At 64.1% G+C, this 27,577-nt stretch overlaps 1 protein-coding gene across 12 annotated transcripts in view; it reads right to left on the reverse strand.

Annotated features, from left to right (window-relative positions):
- MAD1L1 (mitotic arrest deficient 1 like 1) overlaps positions 1-27,577 on the reverse strand; it is a 324,285-nt gene that overhangs the window by 32,799 nt on the left and 263,909 nt on the right. For 11 of the 12 annotated variants that reach the window (XM_045462002.1, XM_045462008.1, XM_045462007.1 and 8 more), the window contains one exon: positions 8,648-8,838. In XM_045462002.1, coding sequence (XP_045317958.1) covers positions 8,648-8,838 — 191 coding nt within the window. Of the gene's footprint in view, positions 1-8,647; positions 8,839-26,795; positions 27,106-27,577 lie in introns of those variants that run through there. The other variant, XM_045462005.1, reaches the window with a different exon arrangement.

Consider the following 27,577-nt stretch of genomic DNA (forward strand, 5'->3'; position numbering starts at 1 on the left):
GGGGGAGAAACCTCACAGCCTCACCCCCTGACTCCCGACACGGGAGCCCTGTGGGCTCTCCACCTCCTGGCGGGGTCTCATGGACCCAGGCTCGCCCACCATCCTCCCTCAGCCCTCACAGAGCAGGGACGAGGCCGGGGCCGGAAGGGTCCCTGGAAGCCCAAGGGGCGGCCCCTCATTCAGGGGGCGGTGAGAGATGCTGTGGCTTCTCCTGGGCAGTCTGCGTGGGGACCGGAAGGTTCCCGACACTCCTTCCAGGAGGCCCAGGGAGCCCTGTCCAAGCCAGAGGAAGTCCCTTCCCGGCCTCGCTGGCTGGTGGCCCTGGGGGCCAGACCACAGTACCCAGCGGGGGCAGCAGTGCCCCCAGGCAGGCAGCAGGGACGGAAGGCCAGGTTCAACCGGCAAATTCCGAGTGCCCTCGGGTCCGGTATTTGGGGAGAAAACAGAACAAACCCCTTTCCTTCCCTGTTCCTCAACTTGAAACCGACACTCCAACCCTGAGATCCGGCATCTGACTGGAAGTGACCGGAGGATCAGTGCCCCTCGCAGGATGCCTGTCCCACACACATAAATGCAGGGGTGACACCAAAGGAGGGCCGAGGACCCCAGAGGCTCGACCGTCCTGTGAAGGTCAGGACGAAGCCACAGTAGCAGAGAGGGTGTGTAGGCCCTGCCCCTCGGGCCGGCCTGGGTGCCCCCCGACACTCAGGCCCACGGTCAGGCTGGAGGGATGCCCGCCTGCCCCCCGGCAGCCAGCCAGCCGCCTGCAGTTGATGCTCCGCTCCACCAGCCACAAGGCCACCTCTGGGGAGACTAGCCCGGGGGCGGGGGTGCAAAGTGCTGTGGCCACCAGGAGGCAGCTCTGGGACTTAAATGCACTGGCCGGTCTCGGTGGGCCGGTCAGTAGCCAAGAGACCCCGCGTTCCTCGGCCGCCCAGAGCTGTGGGCAGCTGCCGGCAGGGCAGGAACGCCTGCCGATCTGTTTGGCAGGGGCAGACTCCGGTCAAAGTCTCAAACCCGAAGCCCACGCCTCGGGGTCACGGCCCCACCAGCGCCCCGGCCCACAGGGAGGCCTGCACGTGGCTTCACCGGACAGGCCGTGGGTCCTCACGCACGCCGCCTACGCCTCAGCCCAGACGCGGCGCGACTCGTTTCGATCCAAAGCACATCAGAGAGCGGCCTGGTCTAGGCCAAGGGGCGCCCCAGGGGCATGCTGGCAGGGCGGGGGGTTAGGGGTTGATGTGGGAGGGCGGGCGGCCCACACTGCTGGGGAGAGGAGAGCCGCGGTGAATCCCAGCCAGGCTGTGCCTGCCCCGTGTCCGACGGGCCTGAGCAGACCTGGCAGGACGTTCCTGTGGGGGGTGACAGCACTGGGGTCCTGGGGCCTGCCGGCCTGCCCCTCACCCTGCTCTCTCCTACCGACAGGACCCGGGAACGCTGCCCCTGAAGACAGCACAGCGGGGAATGGCTTGCATCCGCCAGAAGATGCACAGGCCCGCTCCTCCCAGGAACTGCCATCAACCACTGGACCCGACACAAGGGATCCGGACAGATGACGGGGTGACAGGGTGGGGGCCCCCAGCAGGACGGAGGGGGAGGAATGTCCCTTATCTGGCCTCTGGGCAGCCGCTCTCCTGACACGAAGTCCCAGTGTGTGGACAAAGCCCCTGCTGAGGACCTGGCCACGGGTCCCCTGCAGGGCTCCACGTAGGGCCACCCGCCACCTGCCCTGTCTGGGCCTGCTCTCGGTTTGCCCCCAAACACCCTCTATTCCGACTCTGTCGCGGGGAGAAGGGCACTTCTCGCGGGCCTGGAAGCTCACGTGCACGGCTCCGAGAGCCAGGCAGGCCAGGCGCGCTCAGAAAAACCCCAGGAAGCCACAACACGGGTGTCCCACGGGCCACGTGGGACCATGCTGTCACGTCCGGTTCTGGGGCAACACCTGACCGGTGGAGCTGTCCCTGGGACCTGGGGGGAAACTGCGGCTCCCGGAACCCCTCTTCTTCCTCCTCCGACCAGGAGCTGTTGCCACGGCAACCGCAAGGCTCCCCAGCCCCGTGCCAGCGAGATGACGCCACTGGGACGTCGCCCTGAGGCACGAGCTTGTCTCCTCACTGCAGTCTGGTCCACATCCTCTGTCTTGCTTGGCCCGACCGTCCCGCCTCTGCACAGGGCAGCCTGCCTCTCCCCCATCCGGCCCCTGGCCCTGCCCACCCCTGCTGCCCCACAACAACTGCTCTGGGCTCAGTACTCCACGGGAGGCTGGTGGCCTGTCTGTGCCCGTCAGACAAGAGTCCCGGGCACTGGTGCCAGTGGGGCCCGGTGGGGCGGAACAAGCCTGCGCTCCGTGGGTGACGGGGCCACGGGGCCGACCCGCTCACTTGTTTATGAGGAGAGAAGGCGGCAGCCACGGGCAGCCCAGGGGCAAGCTCCTTTGCGGGGCTGCACGGCCTGCACGGGCCTCGGTCCGGGTCAACACGGCCCCGCCCACTGCCGGGTCCGCAAGGGCCATGGCGTGTGAGGGGGGGTGGGGACAGTGGTCGGAGACACTGGGGGACAGAACGGCCAGGAGGGCAGTGCAGGTGTGGTGGTAGTCGTATACCAAGTCCCTTCCAGGGACGAGCCAGGTGGACACAGGGGGCTTGGAGTCACCGTGTCCCCCGAGTACTCGCTGCAGTGAGAGCAGGAACTCTGGAACTTTCCGAGGATGTGCAGCAGCCAGATACTGAGCCGGCGCGACCTGTGCTCACCGCGCCACGGTTTACGGGTTTACACGCACGCGTCTCCCCTGCCCTCGAGCTGCTCCCTGGTGCTGGAAGTGGTGTCCCCCGCCTTGCCTGCTGGCCCGAGGGCGATCCCCGGGGCCGGCAGAGAGGACTCCCGCGTCCGCAGCCGTGTCCCAAGGGCACTCACACGGGGGCCGGGCGCCGAGACTCAGCCACCGTCATACCCGCCCGGTCTCCCTCTTGGGACGGGGGGCTCGCCCCGGCTGGTCGTCAGGAGGGAGGGCAGGAGAGCTCGTGAACCACAGCCAGACAGAATGACAGGCCCAGAGAGCAGGCCTCCGGAGGTCCCGGAGACTCGCACGCACCTGTGGGCGCCACGGGCGCCCCCACTGCTGCCGGCGCGGCGAGGCCCACTTCTCCTCTGGCGCGGGGGCGGGGGCGGGGAGGGCGGCCGGGCCCCGCTGGGCCGAGTTCCGGGCCGAGTGCCTGCCTGTCCTCGGAGTGGCGGCCCCCGGGGGCAGGCAGCTCCCACCCACGCGGCAGCAAGGGCCGGGCCGCCGGGCGCCGCGTCTTCTGGAGCAGAGCGCGTGGGGTGAGCCCGAACCCTCAATCATGCCGGCGCACATCTGCAGAGCCCGCTCAGCCGGAACGGCGCTCAGCTATTTCTAACTCTGCCTTCAGCCCCCTTCCTGCCTGAAAGATCATCTCTGGGAAAATAAAATAAAATAAGCCAAAGGGGCCAGGAGACTGCAGCTTTCTGCGATCCCCCTCCAGCCTGATCGCGCCAGCGCCGCGTGAGTCTGCGCTCAGGCCCCCGGGGCAGGGCCCCCAAGGCCGCGTGAGGGTCGGCGGGTCGGCCCGTCTCTCCGGCTGGTCTCCGTCCCGCAGCATCTCTCACTTAGGACCACCGGCTCACAGGGAACCCTTCCTTGCTGCCCCAGCCAAGGCTGAGCTCGCTGGCGGAGCCCTTCTGACCCCGGGGCGCATCCAGGTCAAGCTCCTCACTGTGGGTGGGGAAACCGAGTCCCGCGGGGTGCGGTGGCCCCGCCAAGCATGAGGGCTCCAGGGCACCTCCTGTCCCCTTGGGTCCCGGGGCAGTGCTGGGCAGGGGCTGCCTCTGGCTGGGTCCCCGGAAGGCAGTGAGGATCCGCACGCGGTCAGTCTGCCGTCTCCCTTCCACGTGGCTTCTCGCGCATTCTCCCCATCCGACCGTCTGTCCGCAGTGCACAGCCCGCACGCGCCAGGCCAAGCAGGCAGACGAGCAGCGGATGGGATGGATGGGACGGGGCCTCCCGTCCCTGAGCCGTAACCAGGCAGAGGCAGCAGGTACTTCACCGGCAGCCACGCCCAGACCCTGCTTAGAGACGTCCTCACAGGCTCGGCAGCTCCAGACGCACCTTCTTTGGGGCCCCCCAGGGCCCGAGAGCACCCACCCCGGAGAAGCTCAGAGGCTCCGCGTTTCGAGTGTCCGGGAGGACTGCGGCCGAGCAAGCGAACGCACACACCCGTCCAGACGGTCTGCGGATACCGCCACGCTCTGGGGCCCTCCGCTCCCCGCAGCCCAGCACTTTCTGCCAGTGGAGGCGCAGAGGGAGGACAGGGCCACCGTGGAGTGCAAGCCCCGGCCGGGCACTGCCCGAGGCACGGCAGCCGGTGCGGGGGGCCGGCACCTCGGGAGGGTGGGGAGGTGTCCGGGGGCAGAGGGCTGAGCCGGCCCAGAGGATGCACCCCTCACCCGGCCCCTCCCGTTGGGCAGCCTGTGAGCTCCCGGGAAGGCCCCACACGGACATGCACGGGTCCCGAGCGGCAGATGCCTGTGGCCGTGTGAGAGGCGGCTGACACTGGGGGTGGGGGCTGGGGCCCTCACTGCCACGTCAGGGAGCCCGGGAGCACCAGCTGGCCGGGGTGCGGTGGGCCTCACCTGCAGAACTGTGGGAAAGGCCCCTCAGGGAGACCTACGAAGGGCTCCAGGGATGGGCCCGGGGTGGAGGAGGCAGGACCGGGGCCCCCACCAGGATGCTGGGGACTTGCAGCCCTGCCCTGAAGGGAGAGAGGTAAGCGGAGGGCGGGAAGTGTGAGCCTGGGGCCCCGAGCTGGCTCAGACCCCTTCAGTCCACCCCACACGGCTTCCAGTTTTTCCTGATGAGCTGGGACAAGAAAGACAAAATCCCACCCACCTGTTGGCGCCCGTACGGCAGCAGGCACCAAGGGGGTGACAGGGCTGGACACAGCAAAAGGAAGGCCAGCGTCCTCAGAAAAGCCGGGCTCTGGGGGAGGCTGGCCAGCGTGTGAACGCCGGGACGCAGGGACAAGGAGGCGGGAAGCTGGGACCGGGGCGGGTCCACCAGGGGCTGGGCAGGCCCCTGCCTGGCAGGGACCCACAAGAGGCCCAAGGAGAGACCAGGCTGCCCCACACACCCTGCTGGAGGTCTGGGCAGGGGCAGCCCTGTGCGTGTGCCCGTCACACGTGCGCACGCGTGCTCCTAGCCTCTGGTTCCCGGGACAGCCCCCCCCAAGCCCATGGAGGCATGGCCGGGCTCCCCTCTTCCTCCCCCTGCCCCCCCCCAACACCCAGGCCCTGAGGCCCCGGGGCATGAGCGCTCTCTGAAGGGAACCCTAACCTCCGGTTCTGGCTCTCTCGCTCTGTCCAGCGGCGGCTGCAGCTGACCCGCCTGTCCCAGGGGTGCCACGGGATTGGGGGGGGATTCCTGGGGGCAGAGTCGGGGGGGCTTGCCTAGACGTCAGGGACCGGCTCTGTCCTGCGTCCCTGGCTCTTTGGAGAGGGACACGGGACTCATTGGAAGCACCCCCAGACTTCCACGGACAGAGAGCAGAAACAGCTCCTGCCTCCCAGTGCTATGGGGGGTGGGGGGGGGTGGGGTGGGCGCGAGGGGCGGTGGCTTGCAGGCTGGGTGGGGGGAGCCAGGAGTCCGAGCTTCCAGGACGTGGCAAAGCCACCAGAAAGGCTCCACGCACCCCAACAGCATTGGCAAGTGCCTCGGGCACCGGGTCCTGGCCGGGGGCCGTGCACCTGCTGGGCGTGTCCTGGACCCTGGACCCTGGGTAGTAAGGAGTCTACAATCCAGCGTGCGAGCCCAACCAAAGAGGCTGCATGCCGAGATCCGGGGTGGGGGCCTGGGTGGGGAGCTCCTGGCTTGTCCATACCTACACCGCACTTGAGGCCTCCCAGGGGTAAGGGTGGGGCAGGCTCTCTGGGGACCCCGATATAGGACGGTTCCTGTCCCTGAAGAACAGCTTGTGTAAAGGAATAAAAGTCACCTACATAATGACCAAGCAACAGAAAGCGACATGTGTCCTGAACGGTGTAAGTTGAAGACAGTTCCCACCTCTGGGGAACACCGGAAGCCCTCCCGGAGGAGGCGGCTGTGAACACATTGCGGCTCTGTTGGGGGGTGGGCCGATCTGACCAGGGGCAGGGCCCAAGTGCTGGTGTGCAGGGTGAGGGGACCCCCAGGGGAAGGCAGAGATGGGGGCCCTGTGGGGCTAACATGGGCCCTGATGGGCAGCTTCTGTCTGCTAAGGGCTCACTGCTTGAAAACACAATTCTGGACAAAACCCTGAACCTCAGGGTGGGTCCTCAGGGATGCTGCTGGTGCCCCCATGTCAAGCACTACGGGGGCTCGTGGTTGTGAGCTCTCTTAGCTCTGACTCCTGACTCACAGACGATGAGACCGAGGCTCAGAGTGGTCTCCAGGTGGGGAAAGGCAGCGTGTGGGTCCAAGTCTGGCAGCCTGGACGAGGGGCAGCTGGCCTGTCTACCGGGTCCTTTCCGGACAGCTCTCTGCATGGCCTCCGAGGACCAACGGGCACTGTGCTTCGCATCTCACAGTCGGCGACGTCCCTCCACGTGTTCCCCGACGACACGGCAGGAGAACCCACGCATCTAGAATGTCACGCATCTAGAACGTGGTGGGGCCGTGAGCAAACCCACATCTCCTGATGCTGTGCACGGGACTGCCCCCTACCTGGGGGTGGGGCTGGAGGCCCAGCTGGGATGGTGGGGGCAGGGGTGCCTGCTGTGGGCGTGAATGGAGGGCTGAGCCGTCAGCCCTCCTGTCGTCCTCGGGGGCCGTCTCACACCCATGCTGCTCCCGGCACATCTGGCCCTTAGGTCCGGAGCCAGGCCTGCAGCTGGGAGGCAGGGCACCAGTCAGAACTGTGGGTGTACTGGACCCTGCAAGGGACCCTCAGGAGGGGAAGGTGTTGGTGTTACTGCAGCAACACCCAGGAACTGAGCTGGGGTGAGCTCTGGGCGTGGACACACTCAAGGGGCCTGGTGGGGGGCAACTGCTGAGCACAGTGAGGCCTTGCACATGCAGGAGAGCCGAGGGTGGGGAGAGACTGCAGAGAGCGTGGGTGGGGGCAGGGACAGCCGAGGATCCGTAGGGGAATAGCGGAGGGTCCGGGGTGGGGGACGGCAGAGGGTCGGGGGATGGTGGATGGTCTGGGGTGGCGGGGGGGGGGGGGGAGAGGAACGGCCTGACCGTGCCTTTGCGGATCTCTGCTCCACAGGCGGTGTCCTGTCCAGAGTGAGGGTTTGTAAGACCTGAACATCTCTGCTTACGCGCTTGACATTTAAGAAAACCGTGTGGGGTTCCCACAACACACGAAGTGCTCGTCAGGGTCTGAGTTCTTCGGAAGATCGCGGAATGACACAGGAGAGACGTTTCTGAGAGCTTGCTTAGAAACGTAAAAACAGACACGCGGGACCCAAGACGGCCGGGGATGTGGGAAGGCAGCCACCAGGCCGAGACGCGGTGCTGAACTCAGGACGAGGAGAGGCCGGCAGGAAGGAAGGGGGATGGAAACGAAGTCGGCGGGGGGGGGGGGGGGGGGGGCCCACGCCGACCTGCGAGGCCGGGACCCCCCTTCCCTCGGCCTCCCGCGACCCGGCGCCCCCGGGCTTGGCCAGCACCTGTGCCAGGAAGCAGCCGGGCGGGCACAGGTTTAGCATGAGGTTCAGTGCGCGATGAAACGAGACAGGCAGGACTTCCTTTGCTACCGCGTCCTGCTCCACGTGTGCAGATCGCAGGGGTTACGGCTGCTTTACGGACCCAGCAGAGTGGGTTCTTTGTTTTTACAAACGTGGGCAGAGCCAGGTGGACGGCCCGCTTCACACCGTGGCCACCCTGCGTGGGGGCCTCCGTGCCGACCGTGGCCGCCCACAGCCACGCCGGGCCCACGTCGCCGTCTTCAAGCAAAGGGAGGGGAGGCCAGCGCGGCGGTGGCGGGAACAGCCCTCCTGGTCGGCCTGGCAGCGCCCCAGTCCTGCCCCTCACGTGCGGGTGCATCATTCCCCGCGACCGTCCCAGTCCCGAAACCCGGACACCGCCCCGGGCCTGGACACGGGTACAGCTCCACAGGCCACATGCTGCCTCCGACTCCGAGGGGGCTCCTCTGTGGGGGCCCCCACCCTGTTGGCTTCTCCAGAAGGAGTCTGGGGCCAACACAGGCCGCCAACTTCCCGCCCTCGTGTCTGTCTGGGGTTCCAGCCCTGGCGTCTCAGGCAGACCCGAGGGCCCGTCCCAGAGAGATCCAGCAGCTTCCGTCCCCTGTCCCGTCTGCCCCACGGCACGATGGCCTTGGCCACGGTCCAGTCCTGAGGCCGCCTCTCTGGCCCAACACAGACCCTCGCCCTCTTACTTCCGCCGCCCCCCGGGAACTGCTGGGGCTGGATGCCCCGGGCCTCGCTGCCCCGCCCCTCCCAGCGACGGGGCCAACGCAGCACAGGCGGACGGCAGACGCCCAGAGGCGGCCAGGTCGGGGCGGCCGGGGGTCAGCAGACCACCCCGGAAGCAGCGGGCCACGCCTCCTGAGGGGAGGCCGCTCCCACTCCGTCGTGCGCCAGGACGACCGGGCGGACGTGCTCTCCACGCCGGTGGCCGTCACCGTGGTCCTACCTTGAAGATGAGGCAGTCGGCCTTGTGCTCAGCATACATGGACGTCAGCCGGTACTGGCTCTCCGTGGTGACGTCTATCTGGTAGCCCGTGAGCGCGTAGCAGACCTTCCGGAACTCCTGGATCTTTGTGTGAAAGACCTCCTTCAGCCGCTGGTTTCTCAGCTCGGCACTCTCCACCTGCTTCTTCAGCTCTGGGGGCGACAGGGGACAGGGTGAGCTTGCAAACCCGGACCAGATGGGACGCGGGGCGGCAGCGGGGGGCCAGGGCCAGAGTCACCGACAGAGGGTCGTGGAGGAGACCGCCCAGGCAGAGCCCCGACTCACGCGCGCGCGAAGCTAGGGAACGTTGAAAACAAGCACAGGGACGGCCCGACCTTCGGGCGCGGAGTCGTTCAATTAAACGTAAATAACTCTAAAGACAGCAGTGACTCTGAAAACAGAGGGCCTCGTCCCAGCTCTGAGCCCTGATTCAACCCCCGGTCTGGCGCCTTTTCTGAAGGGCAACGGGCAACAGAGTCCTTCCCAGGGCCGCTGAGGAGGCTTGGGTGGGGCCTGGCCCTTCACGGGCAGTCTTGGGTCTGTACCTGCCGGGGGGCTGGCCGCCCACTCACACAGGCCAGCGCTGAGAAGTGGTGAGCAGGCAGGGGCCTTGACAGTGGATGCCCTGGGGCTTCCTGGTCACCTCCCTGGGGCTCTCCCCCCCAGGGGATGTCCCCCCCCCCCCCCCCCCCCCCCCCCCGCGAAGACAAGGCCACTGCGCGCAGACAGGCCCCTGGGACCCCGCCCGCCCCCCTCAAGGCTCTAACAGGACGGTTCAGGGCAGAGGCCCCAGGCCCTCCCGTCACGCCTGCCACGGTTCAGGGCCGCACAGGAGAAACCAGCTGTGCCAAGCACAAAGCCATCAGGAGGCTACACAGCAATTATCATGAATCCTTCACCCAAGGTGCCTTCCCAGTAATTAAACCTCAGTTCTCCCCTCACTAATTAGCGAGGCTGGCTCTCCTCAAACACCAGCCTCTGAAGCCAGGAGCTTCCTGCTGGTCCCTCTGGAGCTGATGTCGGGGAACCCCTCCAGGGCCCGGGGACCTCCTGGGTGGGACGGGAGCTGTGCCGTCTAAGAGGGTGGTGGGAGACCCCAGGCCTTGGAGCCGGTCAACCCGGCTGTGACAGGGACAGGAGCCCTCTTGCTCAAGCTGAAGCAAGGGGCCCGTGGCACATCCTGTGACAGACACCAGGACGGGCCCGGGCCCGGCAACCAGAGGCTCCCTGGCGGGGCTGAGGGCAGGGAGAGAGCAGGAAAGGTCACCTCCTGGAGCAGGTGAAGGGGACGGGGGAGCCTGTCTTCCAGGGAAAGACACACAGGAGAGCCTCCACTCGCGCGCCGTTCCGGACCTGTGGCCTTGAGAGTGTGACCCTCCAGCTCCCAGGTGCATCGGGTACACAACTGCCTGAGGAGGTGTCGCAAAGACAAGCTGGATCCCACGGGGCCACAGCACAGTGCCGTGTGGGTTTGGGCCACACCTTGGATGGTGGGAGCTCGGTCAGCTCCAGGCACCAACACGCTCTGCAGCCGTCACAGGGCGACGCGGAGGGCGTGGGTTCTGGTTCACAAACAGGGGCTTGTGACATTCACTGCCGGGCCACGCGTGTCTGGCATGGGGAGCGCCATCCGCCCCAGGCCAAGCTCTCGCGGCCCCGCTGGCCCTCACGTGCTCTGGCCGGCGCCAGGCTTCTGGACACGTATCCTGGGTCTTGTCTGTACCTTGTACAGCTCTGCGGGCAGCCCGGGGCTGGCCGCGTTCTTGCTCTGAACGAGGAATCTGAGACCAGGGCATGGCTCCGTCCAGCCTCCCCGCCATGCGGGTCCCTCCACTTGTCACACGCCCTGCCCTCACCTGCCCTCCATCGCCACGCGGCCCTGATGGCCCCGGTGGACATCCTTCTTCCGGAGCAGAGAGCCTCTCCATCGGGACACGGGCGTGGAGCCCTTGATTAATCGAGTAATCAGACTACGAAATCCAAAGGGTAATTGGTGGCTCTGACCCCGTGCTCCTCCCTGAGTCTCTCGGCCAGCCCACCGAGGACGGACCCGCCAAGCGGGAGAAAAACCCATCCTGGAAGGAAAGATTCACTGACCGTGTTTCTGCGGCGATAATTCACCCCCGTCAGACTGCACTGCCTTTAATGGAGCTCAGATGCCCATTGGGAAAAATTTAATTTTGGTAATAATGCAACCTGACCTTGGAGAAGGTAACAGCCCCTTTGCCCACAGATATCAAGATGCTGCCCATTACCCAGTCCACGGACTCCTACAAGTACACGGACTCAGGCAAATGCACGGGTAAGCCGCGCCCCTCCCGTCCCCCTGGGGGCTGCGGACGCCTAGGGTATGAGCTCCGCCCCCCATGTCGGGCTCCTCGCACACTCTGTCTCACCCAGTGTGGCCCCCACCACACCAGGCGGGCCCCGTGTCACCCTCTGACAAGCGAGGGGAAGCTTGGATGGGGGAGCGACTTCCTCAAGGTCACACAGGCTGTCAGAGGTACAGAGGGCTGTGCCCCCCGTCTGCTTGGTGCGGGTCCTCAGGTGCGGTCACCTTAATGCAGCACGTTGCGGTGGGGACGCCGTGAGCTCTCGCTGTGATTTAGGGCACAGCAAAGTCAGTGCTCTGACCTCCCCCCTATTCTGCCGTTCAATCGCTTACATAAACGTGAATGAATAATTCACACGATGGTTTGGATTAAATAAATAAAAGATGTGCCTTTTGCCTTCGAAAAGCCATTGCTCGGATGAGGCCTCTTCCCCAGAGCGAGCCGAGGCTTCCTGTGGGTGGGGTTAGGCGGCCTGCCAAGGGCCGCTGACCCCTGGGGTCCACGGTGACCCCGCTCCGCACCCACCCGCAGGCACCCGGCCATGGCCACCCACAGAGGCCATCGGGCAAGGCCGGCTCAGCACTCGAGTGGCCTCGTCGGGTCCGCGGAGAGCTCCGGGCCTGCCCGCTTCTGGACCCTTCCTGCCGTGTGCACGTCTCAGGAATCACCAGATGCCTGGGATGAGGACCTCGTGCCCGGACCCCCTCCCCTCAGGCCTGGGATCAGGCCCACGGCTGGAGGCTGCACCGGGCCAGACTCACCCTCCGCCCCGTCCTGCCCTCTGGCAACACGGGCTAAAGGAACGTGCCCTCCTGCCACGCTCTTCTCTCTTTGGGCCACCCTGTCCATCTTCCCCGTGGCAGCCCTGTGCAAGGCTGTCCAAGAGTCCTTGGTGAGGGACAAGGGAGGCCAACGAACAAGCGGGTGCTAGACAGAGGACGTGGTCGCCCAGAGCTCAGGTGTGCAGGGCGGGCAGGGGTGGTGCAGGCCAGGGATGGATGGCAAGGTCCAGGGGCCACGCACCTGCTTTTCAACTGGCACGCGGCCCCACGCAGGCCGGCTGGTTCCCTCCACAGCCACATCCACATCCACGGGTGGACTGCCCCCGGATGGCTCGGACTCCCCCCCACCCCCCACCCTCCCCATCCGTGCCCAACACCTGGCTCCTTCCGGAGTCCTAGAAGGCCGCTGGGAGAGCCCGTGGGAAGGACACGGGACAAAAATAAACTCTCCCTTACGTAAGGCTGGCAGGAGAGAGCGGAGATGGCACGATAAAGGAGCGGTTATGGGCACGTGGCTCTGGAGAGCAGTTCCCAGTCTAAAATTCGGAGAAAGTCTTCTCCCAGAGGAGCAGGGAGAGCAGGTGAGAGACAGACCGGTGGACGGCGGGACTCTCCCAGCAGCAAGCCTTTGCGTGGCCCCCACACGCGGCCGCACCGGCCAGCAGAGCCCGGCTGTGCCTTCATTTCACTCACAGCACATGCGCCTCCGTGACTCAATTCCCTGCGTACCGGTTTGCTGGGGAAGGTGCGGGGAGCTGGAGGTGGGGGGTGGGGGGGGCGGGCGGCAGCTCCACTTGGGAGGTCCCGGTCGGCTCCGTGGGACCTCTGACCCAGCCTCGGGATGGAGGCAGTGACGTGCAGCCCTTAGCTCTGAGCTCCTCTTGCTCCCAGGGCCTTCGAGAAGCACAAGCAGACAGGACACAGCAGAGACACGTGCCAAGATGCCGACGGCCCTTAGGAGGGCAGCCCGGGGCCTGCGGTCCACGTCTTTCCTCTCGCGTGGCCTGAGCACGCCAGTGAGGTGACTGGGTCTGACTCTGCACGGTGGCCATTCTGAGGGACAGACAGACCTCGGGCCTTACCCTGTCCCACACGCGGAGGCCTCAGCTCCATCCTGGGACCTTTCAAGGCAATGGCTCCCTGTTAACGGGCTTCCCTGGCCCATGTCGTGGTCCAGAGGATTCTGAGTGTAGAATTAGCACCATCCAGGGGAGGAGGCTGGCGGGGGGAGGGCTGGAGACCCACGCAGGGCAGAGCTGGGACCGGGATCCCAGGCCTCCCAGCACGGTCACCGAGCTCAGAGCGGCACTGGCGGCCGGGTCAGGCCCTCTGTCCCTTGGGTTCCAGTCCTGTGCCGGGGCCCAAGTCCTCTGGACAGAATTCTAAGCTCTGAAGGGGAGACACGGTCTGAATTGAAACCCTGTCCTGCGGCCACCAGGCCTGTGCCGAGCGTCCAGGCCCACCGCCTCTCCAGCCGCACCTGCCCTGGCTCTACTCCAGAAGCACCACTCTCCTCCCCACCTCAGGGCCTCTACGCAGGCCTGGAGCAGCCCGTCATGCTTCCTAGCTGACTCCCAGACTCCTCAGCTTTGAAATCACTTCTTTGGAAGAGATCCGGTCTTGTGTCACGTGTCCTCAGCGTACGTGACAGTGTCTGTTTCACACAACAGAGTGTCTTCAAAAGCTTCTCTAAGTTATTTTCCCCGTAGACTCCACACTCGCTGCAGGGAGGACTTTTTGTCCCATTGAGTTTCAAGTGCACTTCAAGGAGGCGGGAGTCCACGAAATGCCATTTCTCCAAAACCCTAAATCATAACCCCGGAAAGGCTCTAGTCAGTGTCAACAAAAGGGAACATACATACGGGGCTTCCCCACGGACACGGCGAGTAGAACGCACGTGCTCACCCTTGAACATACGGGTTCGACCTTGCCCCCGACCGCAACCACCGTGGAGGGCGGGGAGGCAGCGGCAGACAAGAGGGCGGACGAAATCTTAGAAGATGAGGAGAGAATTCAGGAGAGGAACCAGCCCCAGCGGGCCTGGGTGAGTGGGACCTCACCGTCCTGGGCGGCAGGGAGGCCGGCTGGAGCTGTGGTGGGGGGTCTGCACCGGGGAGCAGGACTCCTCCCTGCACGCCAGGTGATGGCCCTGCCCCTCCCGGAGAGGAGACAGTCCCTGCTCCCAAGGCAGGGGTGACAGGCCTCAGGGCTGCTGTGACGAATGGAACACCCCCTGATGCCTGCGCCCCCGGCCCCCGTGGACCCGGGGTCCACAAGCGCAGGGCCCGGCAGGAGGTCGATCTGCACGAGCGGCCCCTGTGGGGTCTGAACCGGTCTTCACACGCGGCTGGCGGCAGCCTTCCCGGTGCCCAGCAGACCGGCCCCAGACGGAGGCCCGCCGGCCCGGAGAACGACCCACAGGGCGCGGGGCCTGCCTCCCGCACACACAGGTTACATGATGGACGCTGTGGAGGAGAGGCGTCCGAGGCAGCAGCAACAACGCGCAATCCGCGGAAGCGATGCCGTCACAGACGCGCACGGAAGCGTGGACACGGAACGCGGAAGGGCCTCCCCGACAGCGCCCCACCAAAGACAGTCAGAGACAGAAAACGCCAAAGAAAAGATACATCCGGAGATCCTGGGAGGGGAAACCACACAAGGGAAACCCCAGAAGTAACCGACTGGTCTCCAGGCTGGGCAGGCAGGGCGCAGAGCTATGTCAGACACCCCCCAGGAAAACCCCCACCCCCCCACCCCACAGACGGACCTCCTCCCTCCCGCCCTACCCCATGGACAGAAACCCCACCCCCACCCCATGGATGGACACCTCCCACCCCGCAGACAGACCTCCTTCTTCCCACCGTGTCCCCACAGACAAAGTCTCCCACCCCACGAGTGGCTCCCGACCCCTCGTGAGGGAGGCCGGGAGGAGGACACGGGGGGCAGGGAAGCCGTGCGCTGGCCGCCGGCCGAGCCGTCAAAGGCAGGCGGCCTGGCCCCTGCAGCTGCGCTGTGTTTAAGAACTGGAAGCAGCTTTTGAAATTTCCCTTTGGGGACTCGGGACAGAGTCATTTTTCTTTCTGAAAAGTGAATAAAACCACTTAGCCAATGCTAAGGTTCTCAGGCTTAGAAAACAGGAAAAGGCACTAATAGTTCACCACTTGAAAGAACAGCTCTTGGAGCCCAGGCTGAGCCGGGGCTGCTCCAAGGGCACCGTGCGCAAGGCAGTGAGGGGAGACGATGGCCTGCCCGGACCCGGCTGTGGGCGAGGCAGGATGACCAGCTGTGCTCCGTCCCCGGGCGTCCCCAGCACTGCGCCCCTGCAGTCTGGAGGGGCCCAGGGGGCAGGGATGACGGCGGGCACGCCCGTGGGGTCCGCGGCCAGGGACGGCAATGGCAAGAGGCCAATCGCCCACCTCCCGATGTTCACCGAGCTCCGCTCCATGGCCTGTCCCCTCGGGGTGTCCGTGTAGAGGCGGGATGAGGGCCCTGGCTCCACGGCGGGGAGGCCGGGGCTCAGAGAAGGGGTGGGGCCGCCGTGCACCGCGGGTGGTCGGCCTCTGGGCACAGCGCTTCCTGCCCGCTGTCTCTGCCCGCGCTGCCCACTCAGGCTCTGAAGCAGGCCCTGCCGGGCACGAGGGTCGAGGAGGCTGACGCTCGGCAAACTCACCGCCCCTCGCCCTCGCCGCGCCCCCCGCCCCGGACACCGGCAGCCGCTCGGCAGCCAGATCGGGCTTTCCAAGGCCAGGCCAGCGGGTGCCGTGGGCCGCCCTGGGCCCTCGGGTCTTCCCGAGGTCCAGAAGGGCATGACTGGGACCAGTCTGGACAGCGGACGTGGGGATGAGTGAGAGGCGGGACGGTGCCGTCATCTGCCATGAGCAGGCTCTGGGGGCGCCGCGGGTCTGCGGGTCCAGGTCCCGAGTTGGGGTTTTGCCTCCTTGGGTTCAAGAGGCCGGTGACGGAGCTGAGGGAAATGACCTCTCAGTGTCCAGAGGAGAGACCCACGTGGGGGCAGCAGTCACACAGGTGGGAACCGAGCCAGCGAGGGCGCACGGGAACAGCTGTTTGACGTGCACGTGCTTGGTCTGGAGACGGGGGCACAAAATGCGTCCCTGCGTTATCTGAAGGGCACTCGGGATGAAAGCACACGTGTTCGGAGCCGGTCCTGCAGCCAAACAAAGACCAGCGAGGCGACCCGTCTCTGAGGTGTGCCTCGGGGACAGCTACGTGTCAGGGTGACGCAGGGGCCCTCACACTGAGCCCGGGCCTGACCTCAGATGAGAGAACTGCACCCATGCACGCGGGGACGCCCGGCCACACAAGACCAGGCTGGGCCAAGGAGCCTGGCTGGGCCCGAGGTGTCCCTGTGGAAGCGTCCCTGGGCCTCCCTGGCAGGTGCACGGGGAGGGGGCTGCAGGGGGCGCTGGCTCTGCTCAGGCCCAAAGCCGTGCCACGCCGCTGGGGCTGAATTATTGGCATCTCGTAACTTCTAACTGTTTCAGTTTTACGTGTTTAAATATTTAATAATTAGGCATCAAATATTCATGCAATTTTATTAGCAACTGCGGGAGCCGGCACCACAGGGCGACGACTGTGGGTCCAGGTCCTGGTCCCCGGGGTGGGGGGTGGTGCCCACCGCCGGACCACGGCCCCAGGCAGGCCTTTCGTGGGTGCCGCGCACAAGAGCGGGTCCACCAACCCGATGCAGCACGTGCATCCTGACGGGCTCCCCCTCCTGCAGATGGCCTTCCCATCCCAAGCCCAAGCTCCAGGAGAGGGGCCCGGGAGGCTGGCAGGCACAAGGGGGGCGGAACCAGTCTGGAGATCCGCGTGTGCCTGTGCCCTGCCTGCCGGGGGGCTTTAGGTGCCCACCCCGCTCCTCGCGCGGCACTCAGGGCAGCCTGTCCGTGAGGGGGCACAGCGGACACCACCCGACCGCTGCCTTCGGTGACCAGCGGACAGGCCCCTGCCACCCGCCCGCCACGGCCTTCTGCCATCCTAGGGAATGGTTTGCTTGAACTGCCTGCAGCCAGAGGGCCCCTGGGACAAAGTCTCTTCATTATGAGCCCATGTTCCCCTGCTGGGCCGGAAATTGCACGTTTTACACAAGAGAGAAGACATTCGCCCTGGAATTATATGCAGATGAGCAGCGTGTGTGCCCACCGCCGGCTGCCTGGCAGACGCCCGCCCTGGGTAAGCTCGGTGCCAGCTTTCCAACAGGGGCATCTCTGTGTGATTAACGGCTCCCTCCACAAGCAGCCTGTCACCTTGCACAGAAATGATCTGAAAAGACACCAGCAATTACAGCCCACCAGATTATGGGGTGGGAGAGTCCCGGGGTGACAGGCGGGCGCTCATGTGATATCGCATTCCCGGGAAGGCTCCCTCCCCCACCGCTGAGAACAGAGAGCGGTCGAAGCCCCAGGAGACGCCCCCCACCCCCCACCCCAGCCTCCCCACCCTGGTGCCTTTGCAGAGGGGGAGGACCAGCTGGGCCACGTGGAAGGCCACGGCTGGCCCCTCGTCCAGGCAGCTGACAGATGTGGGGTCAGGCCCCGAGGAGGTCAGCGCCTTGTTCCCGGTCACCCGACTGGGGAGCAGAGAAGCCGGACGTCCAAGCCAGGACTTTGGAGTGGGGTGGATCCCCCAAGTCCAGCGGGCAGTGCCGGACTCCCGGCACCACCTCGGGCCGAGAGGTCTGGCCACAGGTGCCCGAGGGAGCCTTCGCGGCCATCCCCCCACCAGGTGCCCCTGGGGGACCCGTGTGCCTGGGGTGTGTACAGAGCTCACCATCCTCTGACTTTCTTCACTTGTTTCGTTGTTCACGGCCCGTTTTTTCCAACTAAAGCACACCCCGCCCCCCCCGGAGGGTAGGGACTCACTGCACCAGGGCCAGCCGGCCTGCACAGGAGACCCCAGAAAAAGACACCAGGTGGAGACCTGACCCCCTCCGTGTGCACTGGCTCCTCTTAAGCTCTGGGAACACCCGAGAAACATCATTACCTCCGCCTCCGTTTCACAGGTATGGACCCAGGGGGTCACACAGTCAGAAGCAGACCACCTGAGGCACACACTCACACATGCACCTGCACACACATGCACACACACATGCACACACACATGCATGCATATGCACACACTCATGCGTGTGCATGCACGCGTGTGCTCTCTCACACACACCACACATGCGGGCATGCGTCCACACACTCGTACACGCACACACACATGTGCAGGCACACGTTGACACACTCGTACACGCACCCACGCACATGCACACACACACTCATGCATGCACGCATGTGCTCTCACACACATACCACACATGCGGGCATGTGTCCACACACTCGTACACGCACATACGCATCTGCACACACACACTCATGCATGCACCTGCACACACACATGCACGCATATGCACACACTCATGCGTGTGCATGCACGCGTGTGCTCTCTCACACACACCACACATGCAGGCATGCGTCCACACACTCGTACACGCACACACACACTCATGCATGCACGCACACATGTGCTCTCACACACATGTGCAGGCACACGTTGACACACTCGTACACGCACCCACGCACATGCACACACACACTCATGCATGCACGCATGTGCTCTCACACACATACCACACATGCAGGCATGTGTCCACACACTCGTACACGCACATACGCATCTGCACACACACACTCATGCATGCATGCACACGTGTGCTCTCACACCACACATGCAGGCGTGCGTTCACTCATGCGCTCACCACACACCAGCCAGAGCCAGAAACCATCTAGAGGAGAGAGCCACCCAAGTATATCACCTCACAAACGCCCTGAGACATAAACCAGAGAACACCAGTGCTTAACTGAAGTTTCTGGCAACTTCTTTCCGCACACACACCAGTAGGTGACCTGTCGGGCTCACTGGCAGCGACGGCCTGTGGCCACCAGGTGGGACGGCCCGTGGGTGAAGGCCAGGACGCCGGCAGCCGTGGCAGGCTCACTCCAATCCGTTCTGCGTGTCGCGTGCGTTATGAATCTCCAACAGCGGGCTTAGAGGAGCCGAGTTCCTGGAAGGCGAGCTTCCTCTCGGAAGAGGGAAGAGCCTCTCGGAGCTCATCTTTTATTGACAGAGTCATTTTCGAGTCAATCTGTCTGCTTTGGGCAAGACAAGACTTTAAATCTTTCTCTCTCTCCCTGCTTTCAAGATGTGGCAGTCTATTAAGGCCGGCTAATGTATGCGGCCAGGCCTCGAGTCTGAAAGGGAAGGCACGAAGGAGGAGGACCGCGAACCCAGAGGACCGAGCAGGGGTTCGGCAGGCGCAGCCGCCCACAGACCCGAGGGGAGCAGCGGCTTAGCCCTCTGGGCTCGGACGCAGGAAGGTGGGGCGTGCGGCGAGGAGGGGCTAAGTTCGAGGCGAGCAGGCGTGTAGCAGGTGCACAGCCTGGACAGGGAGGGAGTGCTCTGAGGTGGCAGGCGCCCCTCCGTCAAGGACACGCGGCAGGCGGCCAGGCCCAGCGTCCGGCCCTCCTCAGGTCCGCCCGGCGCGGCTGGAGCAGGGGCCTCCTGACAACAGGTGACGCGCACGGCGCGCTCCCACCCAGGGAACTCCGAGGGAAGTGTCGGCCTTCCCGGCCCCAGCCCCTCCCGCCGGTGCTGCTGAGCTCTGTCTCCAGCCGGGCCCAGCCCCTCCGTGCGGGACCACCACAGGCACTGCCCGTAGACGCCCTGGCGGGAGGCGAGACGCGACACCCCCGGGGGTCCCGCCTGCTCCCCTGCCCCGGGGCCCCCACCCCACGGCGGGCTGGCCCACTGCGCTGTCTGCCTGGGGTCTGCGGCCTTTGTCCAGCACCGGCAGCGGGGGCTGCTCTTGCCCCTACGCCCCTGAGTCGTAAGGACCCGGTGGGTCAGAGGAAGGAAGTTTCTCCAGTCAACGGACAAGTGACCAAGACACGCTGTGGAGGGGTGTCAGCGCCTGATGCCCAGGACCAGGACCGCTGGCTCATCGGCAGGACCTTGCAGGTGCCAGTAAGCGAACTAAGGAGGCAGAGACTGTCCCGGGCGCCCGTGTCATCACATGGCTCCTCCAGCGACGAGGCAGGAGGGTGGCAGGTCTGAAGAGGACGTTCCGCTGCGGGAAGTCTGGGAGGGGCCGAGCGCCAAGGAAAGCGGCCACCGCCAGCAGCTGGAAATGCCAATGGAACAGGTTCTCCGCAGAGCCTCCGGGGGCCCGCAGCCCCTTGACGGGAGACTTCTGACCCCCAGCGCCGTCGGAGGAGACATCTGGGGGTGCGGGTGATGCCACGGCAGCCTGAGTACAACCTTCCTGCCCCTCAAGAGCAGCAGCAGGAACAGTTCTCAGATGAGCAGCCCAGGAACAAGGGCTTTAGAAAAGCTGCTCGGTTACTTACTCACCCAACAAATAGGTGTCAAGGGTGAACCACGTGGCTGGCATTATTCCAGGCTGGGGGCGGGCGCCAGTGTGGACAAGCAGGCAAGGATCCCAGACCTCGGGGGGTTACATCCGGATAGGGGACTCAGATAAACACACAGGAGCGGGTGAGTGGTCTCCAGAGGTGGCAAGCGCCACGGAGAACGAGAAAGCAGGGTCGGGAAGGGGCCGGTCACAGCAGCCCTCTGGGAAGCCAGGGCATGAGCCGAGGACACGGCGGGTGGGAGACGGCCAAGTGCAGGAGGCAGCGTGGACCATTCGAGAAAAGGGAGGCGGGTGGCAGCGTGGACCATTCGAGAAAAGCAGGGAAGACTTGGGCAAGCCGATGCAGAAACGGACGCAGAAATGCAAACAACCCGCATCCGAGAACGGTAAGTTGGGCTGCGGTCATCAAGGCCGCACTACGCCACTCCGCTTCGGCAAAACACCCGTTAGGGCCTGCTTTCGCTGTCCACGAGAAATCCAAAGAAGGTTTTCTCACTTTTACGCGAAAAGGTGAAAAGCAAAAGTAGCATTCGGCATCGGTTTTGCGGCGAGCCCCTGGAGGCAGCACGCACCGCCGGCAGGGCCCCCAGCTCCGTCCCCGGAAACCGCGCTCAGCATCCCGGCGTCCGGCCGCCAGAGCTCTGAGCTGGGTCCGCGGGCATCCACGCGTCATCCTGAGTCTGTGTGTCCACTAGCAAGATGCGTCCCAACGTCTCAGAAGAGCCCAAGAGAGGGGAGTTTTTCAACGGCTGGGTATCTAAATAGCAACGAGCGAACATTGACTCCTCCTTCACACCGGACACAAAAGTCGATTTGCTGTGGGTCATAGGTCCACACGTAAAACCTCCCAGAAGCCAGGAGATGGCAACACTGGGGTGAGCAAGGATTCTGCAGACAAAGCGCTAGGCAGAGAAGAAGAAACGGGTAGATGCAACTTTCTCAAAATTTAAACTTTCACTTATCGCAAGGCAGCATGAGGGAAATGACCACGAGAAAACAAATTACGTAAAAAACGGGCTGAAGATTACGGAAGTCGTTTCAGCACAGGAGACGCGCGAATGGCTAACGGGCACGTGGGAAGGTGCCGGACGCTGCCCGCCACCGGGGAGACGCAGCCACGGCGCGATGCCACGTCACACCCGTCAGCGCGGCTGGACCCAAGAAGCCAAGGGCTCACCGGTGCCAGAAGGACGCGGGGCACCAGAGCGCGCACACAGGGGCCGTGAGATGGCGGAGCCACTTTGGAAAACCAAGCAGCAGGTTCCTAAAAAGTTGAATATAAACTCACCCCCACGGCCCCCCGAGAAAGAGCCCCCCATTCCACTCCCACCCAGGGCACACGGGGCCTTGTGTTCAAAAGCCTTCAGCAGCAACATTCGAAACAGCCCAACAGTGGACCACGTGTCGGTGTCCCTCAAAGCGTGGTCCGTGCCTGTAGGCTCATTCGTAACCGAGAAAGGAAACGAAGCACCGCCACGCACACGCCGCCACGGCCAGACCTCACACACGTTCCGGTGAGGGGCGGAGGGCAGGCACGAGGGCCCGTGTGCTGCATGACCCCACTGTTGGGAGAAGTCCGGAAAAGACGTTGCCAGAGGCAGAGCGCGGACTTGGCCCGCGACCGTGCGCTGCCACCGACGCTGGCTCCAAGTGGGCAGCAGGGCCCCCTGTGGGGTGACGGAAAGGTTCACCGTCACGATGGCTGCAAACCTTACGTGTTTACCAGAATCACCGTATGATTAAGACAGGTGAAGATCGGAGCTTATTTTTTTTAAGGGCTCTCAGAATGGTTTTAGTTCACAGCGTGACCGAGCGGAAAGTACAGAGACCTCCCTTATATGGACGCACAAGGCCTCCCCCACTATCGACGTCCCCAGGACAGTGCACGTGTCATAATCGGTGACCCCACGCTGAGACGTCATCACCCAGAGTCCACCGTTCACGTGAGGGTCACCCTGCGTGGTGTGCAGTCTGGGGGTTGGAAAATGTGGAAGGACATGTGTCCGCCAGTATAATCATACAGAATATTCAATGCCTGTGCCCCACCTGTTCATCCCTCCCCCGCCCCCCGCACCCCCCCGTCCTCTACCGGCTCCCTGGCCCCGCCTTTCCCAGAAGGCCACTCGGCTGGGATCACCCAGGGTGCGGCCTCTCCAGACTGGCTTCCTTCACGCAGTAACCTGGATCGAAGGTGCCTCCGCGTCGTTCTTGGCTTCACGGCTCCCTTCTTTCCGGGGCTGAGTAATACCCCACTGCCCGGATGGACCATGGTTCATCCACCAGCCACTGAAGGGCATCGCGGTTGCTGTCCAATTTGTGGATGATGAATGAAGCTGCTGCAATCACCCGTGTACAGGTTTTGTGTGCACGTAAGTTTTCATCGCCTGTGGGTCAATACCGAGGAGCGTGACGGCTGGGCGCACGGCAAGCACGTGGTCAGTTTTGTAGGACACCAGAGTCCCTGTCAAAGCAGCCACGGCATTCCACGTCCCCGCTGCTCCCCGTCCCGCCAGCACCTGGCGGTGACGTGTTGTGGGCCGTGGTCCTTCCTTGTTGCCGTGGAAGTTCAGATCTAAACACGCAAACTTTGCGATGCCTAAGGGACACCCAAGTGGGGGTGTCCAGGAGAGGGACGGGCCGCGCACGCCTCTCTGCACGGATGCCCGCCCAGAACTCTTCCGCCAGGTGATCAGGGACGCCCCACCCTCTGGTCCCCAAGCAGGTGCCCAGGCGCTGGCTCCACCGTCCGGCCCAGAGGCTGCCCCCAAAGCAGCGGGGGTGGGGCTAAGCAGCAGCGGGAAGGGGGACCACTCCCCACCCCACACCGGCAGAGCCGAGGTGGCCTGCCGAGGTGGACCACTCCCCCAGCCTGGCCCAGGCTGGCCCAGGACTTGGGCGCTAAGTCGCGGCCGCAGGGCCACCGGGGGAACCCTGCCCCATCTGCCGGCAGACCCGGTGGTTACGTTATGTGACTTCCTTACAACTGCCATCACACACCCAGTTGATGGTGTTGCCCTTTGTACCTGACACTGAGAACAGACAGACAGCGAGGGGAGAGGACAGCCTGGGACACGCAGTAATTAAAGCGCCAACCAGTTTTCAACAAAGCCTGCTGTCTGGAGGCAGCAAAGGAGGGTGGGGCCGGGACCCTGGGTATTCCCCTGCCACGGTGTCCCCGAGCCCGCCCGGCACCGCCGGGGAGACAGGACCTGGTGTCTCTGTCGAGGTCACACCGGCCCCCCACACACCGGTGGCCTGACCCCGAAGCCACCTTCCCTCCCCAAGCCTTGCTTCCCGTGCAGACTTCAGAGGCACCGCTGACCCGAGGTCGAGGGCGGTCTTGGGCTCCACTGCAGCGGCTCTGCACAGCTTCCTAGGCCGACGTGCCCCTGCCGCCCCCTCTCGGGAGAGCGTGTGGACAGACGCTGTGCGCAGACGACTCTGGCTCCGGGCCTCAGTGGCCCTCACAGCCACCACGTCATTTCACAGACGGGGAGCCGAGGGCCAGAGAAAGGACGGGCAATACCCCGACCACCCAGCTGTTAGGTGACCCCGGGGCCACTGAACGACTTCCACCGGGGCCAGGCCTCCCCGGGTCCCCTCTGCCTGCCTTGCCTGCCCGAGGGTGTGGGACCCAGGCTCCTGCCTTTGACTAAAGGGGGACGCCTCAATCGGAGCTGGTGGGTCAGCACGCATGGGCCACAGGACGCGTGGGATCATTCCTGCTTCTCCACCCAGGACGGCTCTGCCTGGACAGGCAGGCTCTGGTGCGGGTCCGGGTCACCAGGGCTGATGACAGTGGCCATTGTCACGGCTACCCCATTACCGCACACCGAGGGCACATAGCACGCTCCGAAGGCATCGTGCGGGTGCAGGAGGGGTCTCCATGCCAGCCTGGGGCAAGGCGACTAGCCTTGTGTGGAAGCCCAGGGGACTGCGGCCAGGCGGGGACGCAGCTCAGACTGGCCCAGGGTCACACGGCCGGGCAGCAGGGCAGGGACCCCCAGAAGTGAGCTGGGCCTGATTTGATTTGGGATCCAGGCTCTTCGGGCTCTCCAGTCGGGGCAGCTCTTCCCTCCCTGGCTCCAGGGGCCCTGCTGTGTGGGGCCCATGGTTAACTTAAATGAATGAGCATCTCGCACAGATGGATCTAGGGAAAAGGTCCCAGGGCCCGGGGGGGGGGGGGGCCCACTCACACCCCTGCGTCGATTCACAGGGTGGCCAACCCAAGAGCACCGCATGCCTCGCACAGTCAACCACACAGCCCCGACCGGCCACAGAGCGGTCACGTAGCCCAAGGGGCCACGGAGCAGGGGACTGCTCCTTCCTCACCCTGCCGGGTGGTGGGAACAAGACTGGGCGCAGAGCCCCTCAGGGTGCAGGATCAGGGAACCTAGGGCTCCGGGCTGGGCTGAAGGGCGGGGTCACAGACAGCTCGTTACAGTGGCCTCGTGGGGACTTCTGGCCCAGAAAGATAGAGCAATCTTCCCTGCTCCTCCCTCCCAAAGACAACTGCGTGCGGGAAAGGGCAGGGCAGCACAGCAGAGCTGGAGGGTGGGGGCAGGGGAGAGGCCCGGGACCCGAGACTCCAGGCAGAAGGACTCGTGACCGCACCTGGCAAAGGAAGGCGGCGTGGGCCCCGCGTGTGCAGACCCCAGCCCAGCAGCGGCAGGAGGCCGGGGCGGCCGTGCGTGTGCAGCGGAGTGCTCCCTCCTGCAGCCGGGCCACACAAGTGTGAGCCCGGGAGTCCTCCCTCCCTGGAGACAGCAAGGAGCAGCTGAAAAGTCGCCTACCAAAGTAACGTACGACCTCAACGCAAGTTCAGTAAGAACCCAAATCTCCATGGCTTTTTCGTGAACTCCACGGGGTAATTCTGAGATTCACTTAGACTAACGGAAGATGAGAAAGTCCGTAAGTGGAAAAAAGTAACACCTTGCCCTACACTGGACACTAAAACACATTTTAAAGTTACAAGTGCAAAAGGAACACAGTACAAATGGAATTAAAAAACCGGAACCTACGAACAGCTCTTATTCTGTATCAGAACCTAGCAATCGATGGGGCGCGGAATGATTACGGGAAAGAAGGTGGTGGGGTGATCTGGGAAGAGCTCGATTTAGACCCTTCCTGACCTTGCGCCATGATTACAGGACAGACAACGGTGGGGCGGTCCGGGAAGAGGTCGATTTAGACCCTTCCTGGCCTTCAGGCACACACCAAAATAAGGTCCAAGTAGATTAGATCTTTAAATGTGAAAAATAAGGCCAAAAAATCCCAGAAGAACAGAGAATTATCGATCACATCACAAAAGGATTTCACAAGCATAAAAATAACGGAGTTAACAGAAGAGGTTCCGAAGACAGTTAAAACTTCCTATATAAAATCACTGTGAAAAAAACCCAGAAGCTCCTACCCAAACTGAGTAAGAAGGTGATCGAGGAGCACGGACGTGGCGAGACCACGTGTACGGGGCACGCAGGATGGTCCTCCTTGTCAGCAAGCAGAGGAACGCACGCTAAGACAAGGAACCAGTTTTATCTAGTATGTAAAAAAACACTGTGCGGTAAAATTGACATTTTTTGGTGCCTAAGTCCGCAAGGCCACCGGCTCCAAGGCTCAGGACTGCTGCGCCACCCTGGGCGGCTGACCGCCACGGGCTCGGTGCCCCCGCCCCCCCGCCCCGCATGCCGCTGGGACATTGACAGGTGGCCGTGTTCCCTCGGCGGGTGACCCGCCTATTCCGCACTCGCCCGATACGGGGCGGTCTGGGGGGACCGCGTGTGGCACTGCCACACACGCAAGCTCGGTTCTGGGAAAGACGCAGCCGTCTTTCACCCGTCTCGCGGTGAAGGCGCTCGCGCTGGAGGGAATGCCGCCGCTGGCCCTGAAGGGCAGAGGCTGCGAGGGGCTGAGGACGGGGCCTGGGGCCGGCGGCTCCAGGCGCAGGGTGAGCGGACACTCGCCGTGCGGGGCCTTCCCGGCCACGAGCGCGGCGCGTCTCCCCCTTTGTTCGGAGCCCCTCTGACTTCCTGCCTCACTGCCTCCTCCCGGATGCGTTTTGCTGGACTCACACCCAGGCATTTCACTTTTGGAGCATGAACAGAAATGGCAAGATGCTTCTGATTTCAGTGTCCACGCGTCCGGCACGTAACATACAACACACACACACACACACACACGCACACGCACACTCACGTGTCCAGCTGGCTGGTACATAACACACAACACACACGCGCACTCACGTGTCCTACAAAGGGTGGTCAGCAAGGCTGCAGGACACGAGACCCCCTGGAGCACAAAGAATCCGTCGGTTTTCTGGCTTGTCTGTTTGTACTTCTTGGGGTCTGACATCCAGTCGGGCATCTGTTCCCTCCCATCCCCACCCCCATGCCTGCTCTTCCCTGGCCGCCTGGACGGGGACTTCAGGGCGCCAGACCACCGCTGCCTCATTTCCGGTCCAGGCGAGCGTGGGGTCGTCGCCGTCAGGTCCGGGGCTCGAGGCAGCGCCCGCAGACCCTCTCCGTCCGGCTGAGGAAGCCCCCTCTTTGTTTATTTTGCTGAGAGTTTTCCTGAGAGCCGAATTTTGTCACATTATTTCATCAACTGGAATAAATACGAAAATAAATTCCTCCAGGTCTCATTTTGTCTGGTTTTCAAATTAGGGTAACACGTGCTTCATAAAATGATTAAAAAGGGCTCCCTCTTCACTTTTCTTGACGAGATGGTCAGGACTGGTGTTCGTTGTTCTTCGTTTGGCAGAATTCACCAGTGAAAGCACCTGGGCCCGGACACTTCTTTTCTGGAAGCTTCCTGACTGTGGATCCCACGTGTGGAACAGATGCAGGACCGCGGAGGCTATCTGCTTCTCTCCGGGCGAGCTCTACGGCGGCCCGGGTTTGCCAAAGCCAGTGGCCGTTGCCGGTTTGGATCCCGGCGCCCCCTCCCCGGGCCGGATGCGGCGAGCGCCAGGTGCAGACAGAGCTGAGACAGGAGCCCTCACCTGCTGGCCCAAGAAGCAGGTAGTGGAAATCAGCTTCGTTCCTCTTCTCATGCTCCCCTCCTCTGGGTTGTGGGCAACCCCACAGAGGCACAGGTGCGGCTGGGCGGGCGCCTAGCACCTCAAGAGCTGTGACCTCAGGGCAGTGGGGTGAATCCTCGCCCATCTCCCTGCTGCACCCCACGGCGTGGGCCGAACTGCAGATGCGGTCGTGGGAAGTGCACGGGGGAGCGGAGCGAGCACCGCCCTGGGTTTCTGGCCAGGGCCCTTGGGGACCAGAAACTGTGGGGCGTCAGGAGAGGGGACTCTGGAGGGCATGCAGAGGGTGTGCGGGCCCCCGAA

The sequence above is a fragment of the Leopardus geoffroyi genome, chromosome E3, assembly GCF_018350155.1.
Source record: "Leopardus geoffroyi isolate Oge1 chromosome E3, O.geoffroyi_Oge1_pat1.0, whole genome shotgun sequence".
NCBI classification, from domain to species: Eukaryota; Metazoa; Chordata; class Mammalia; order Carnivora; family Felidae; genus Leopardus; species Leopardus geoffroyi.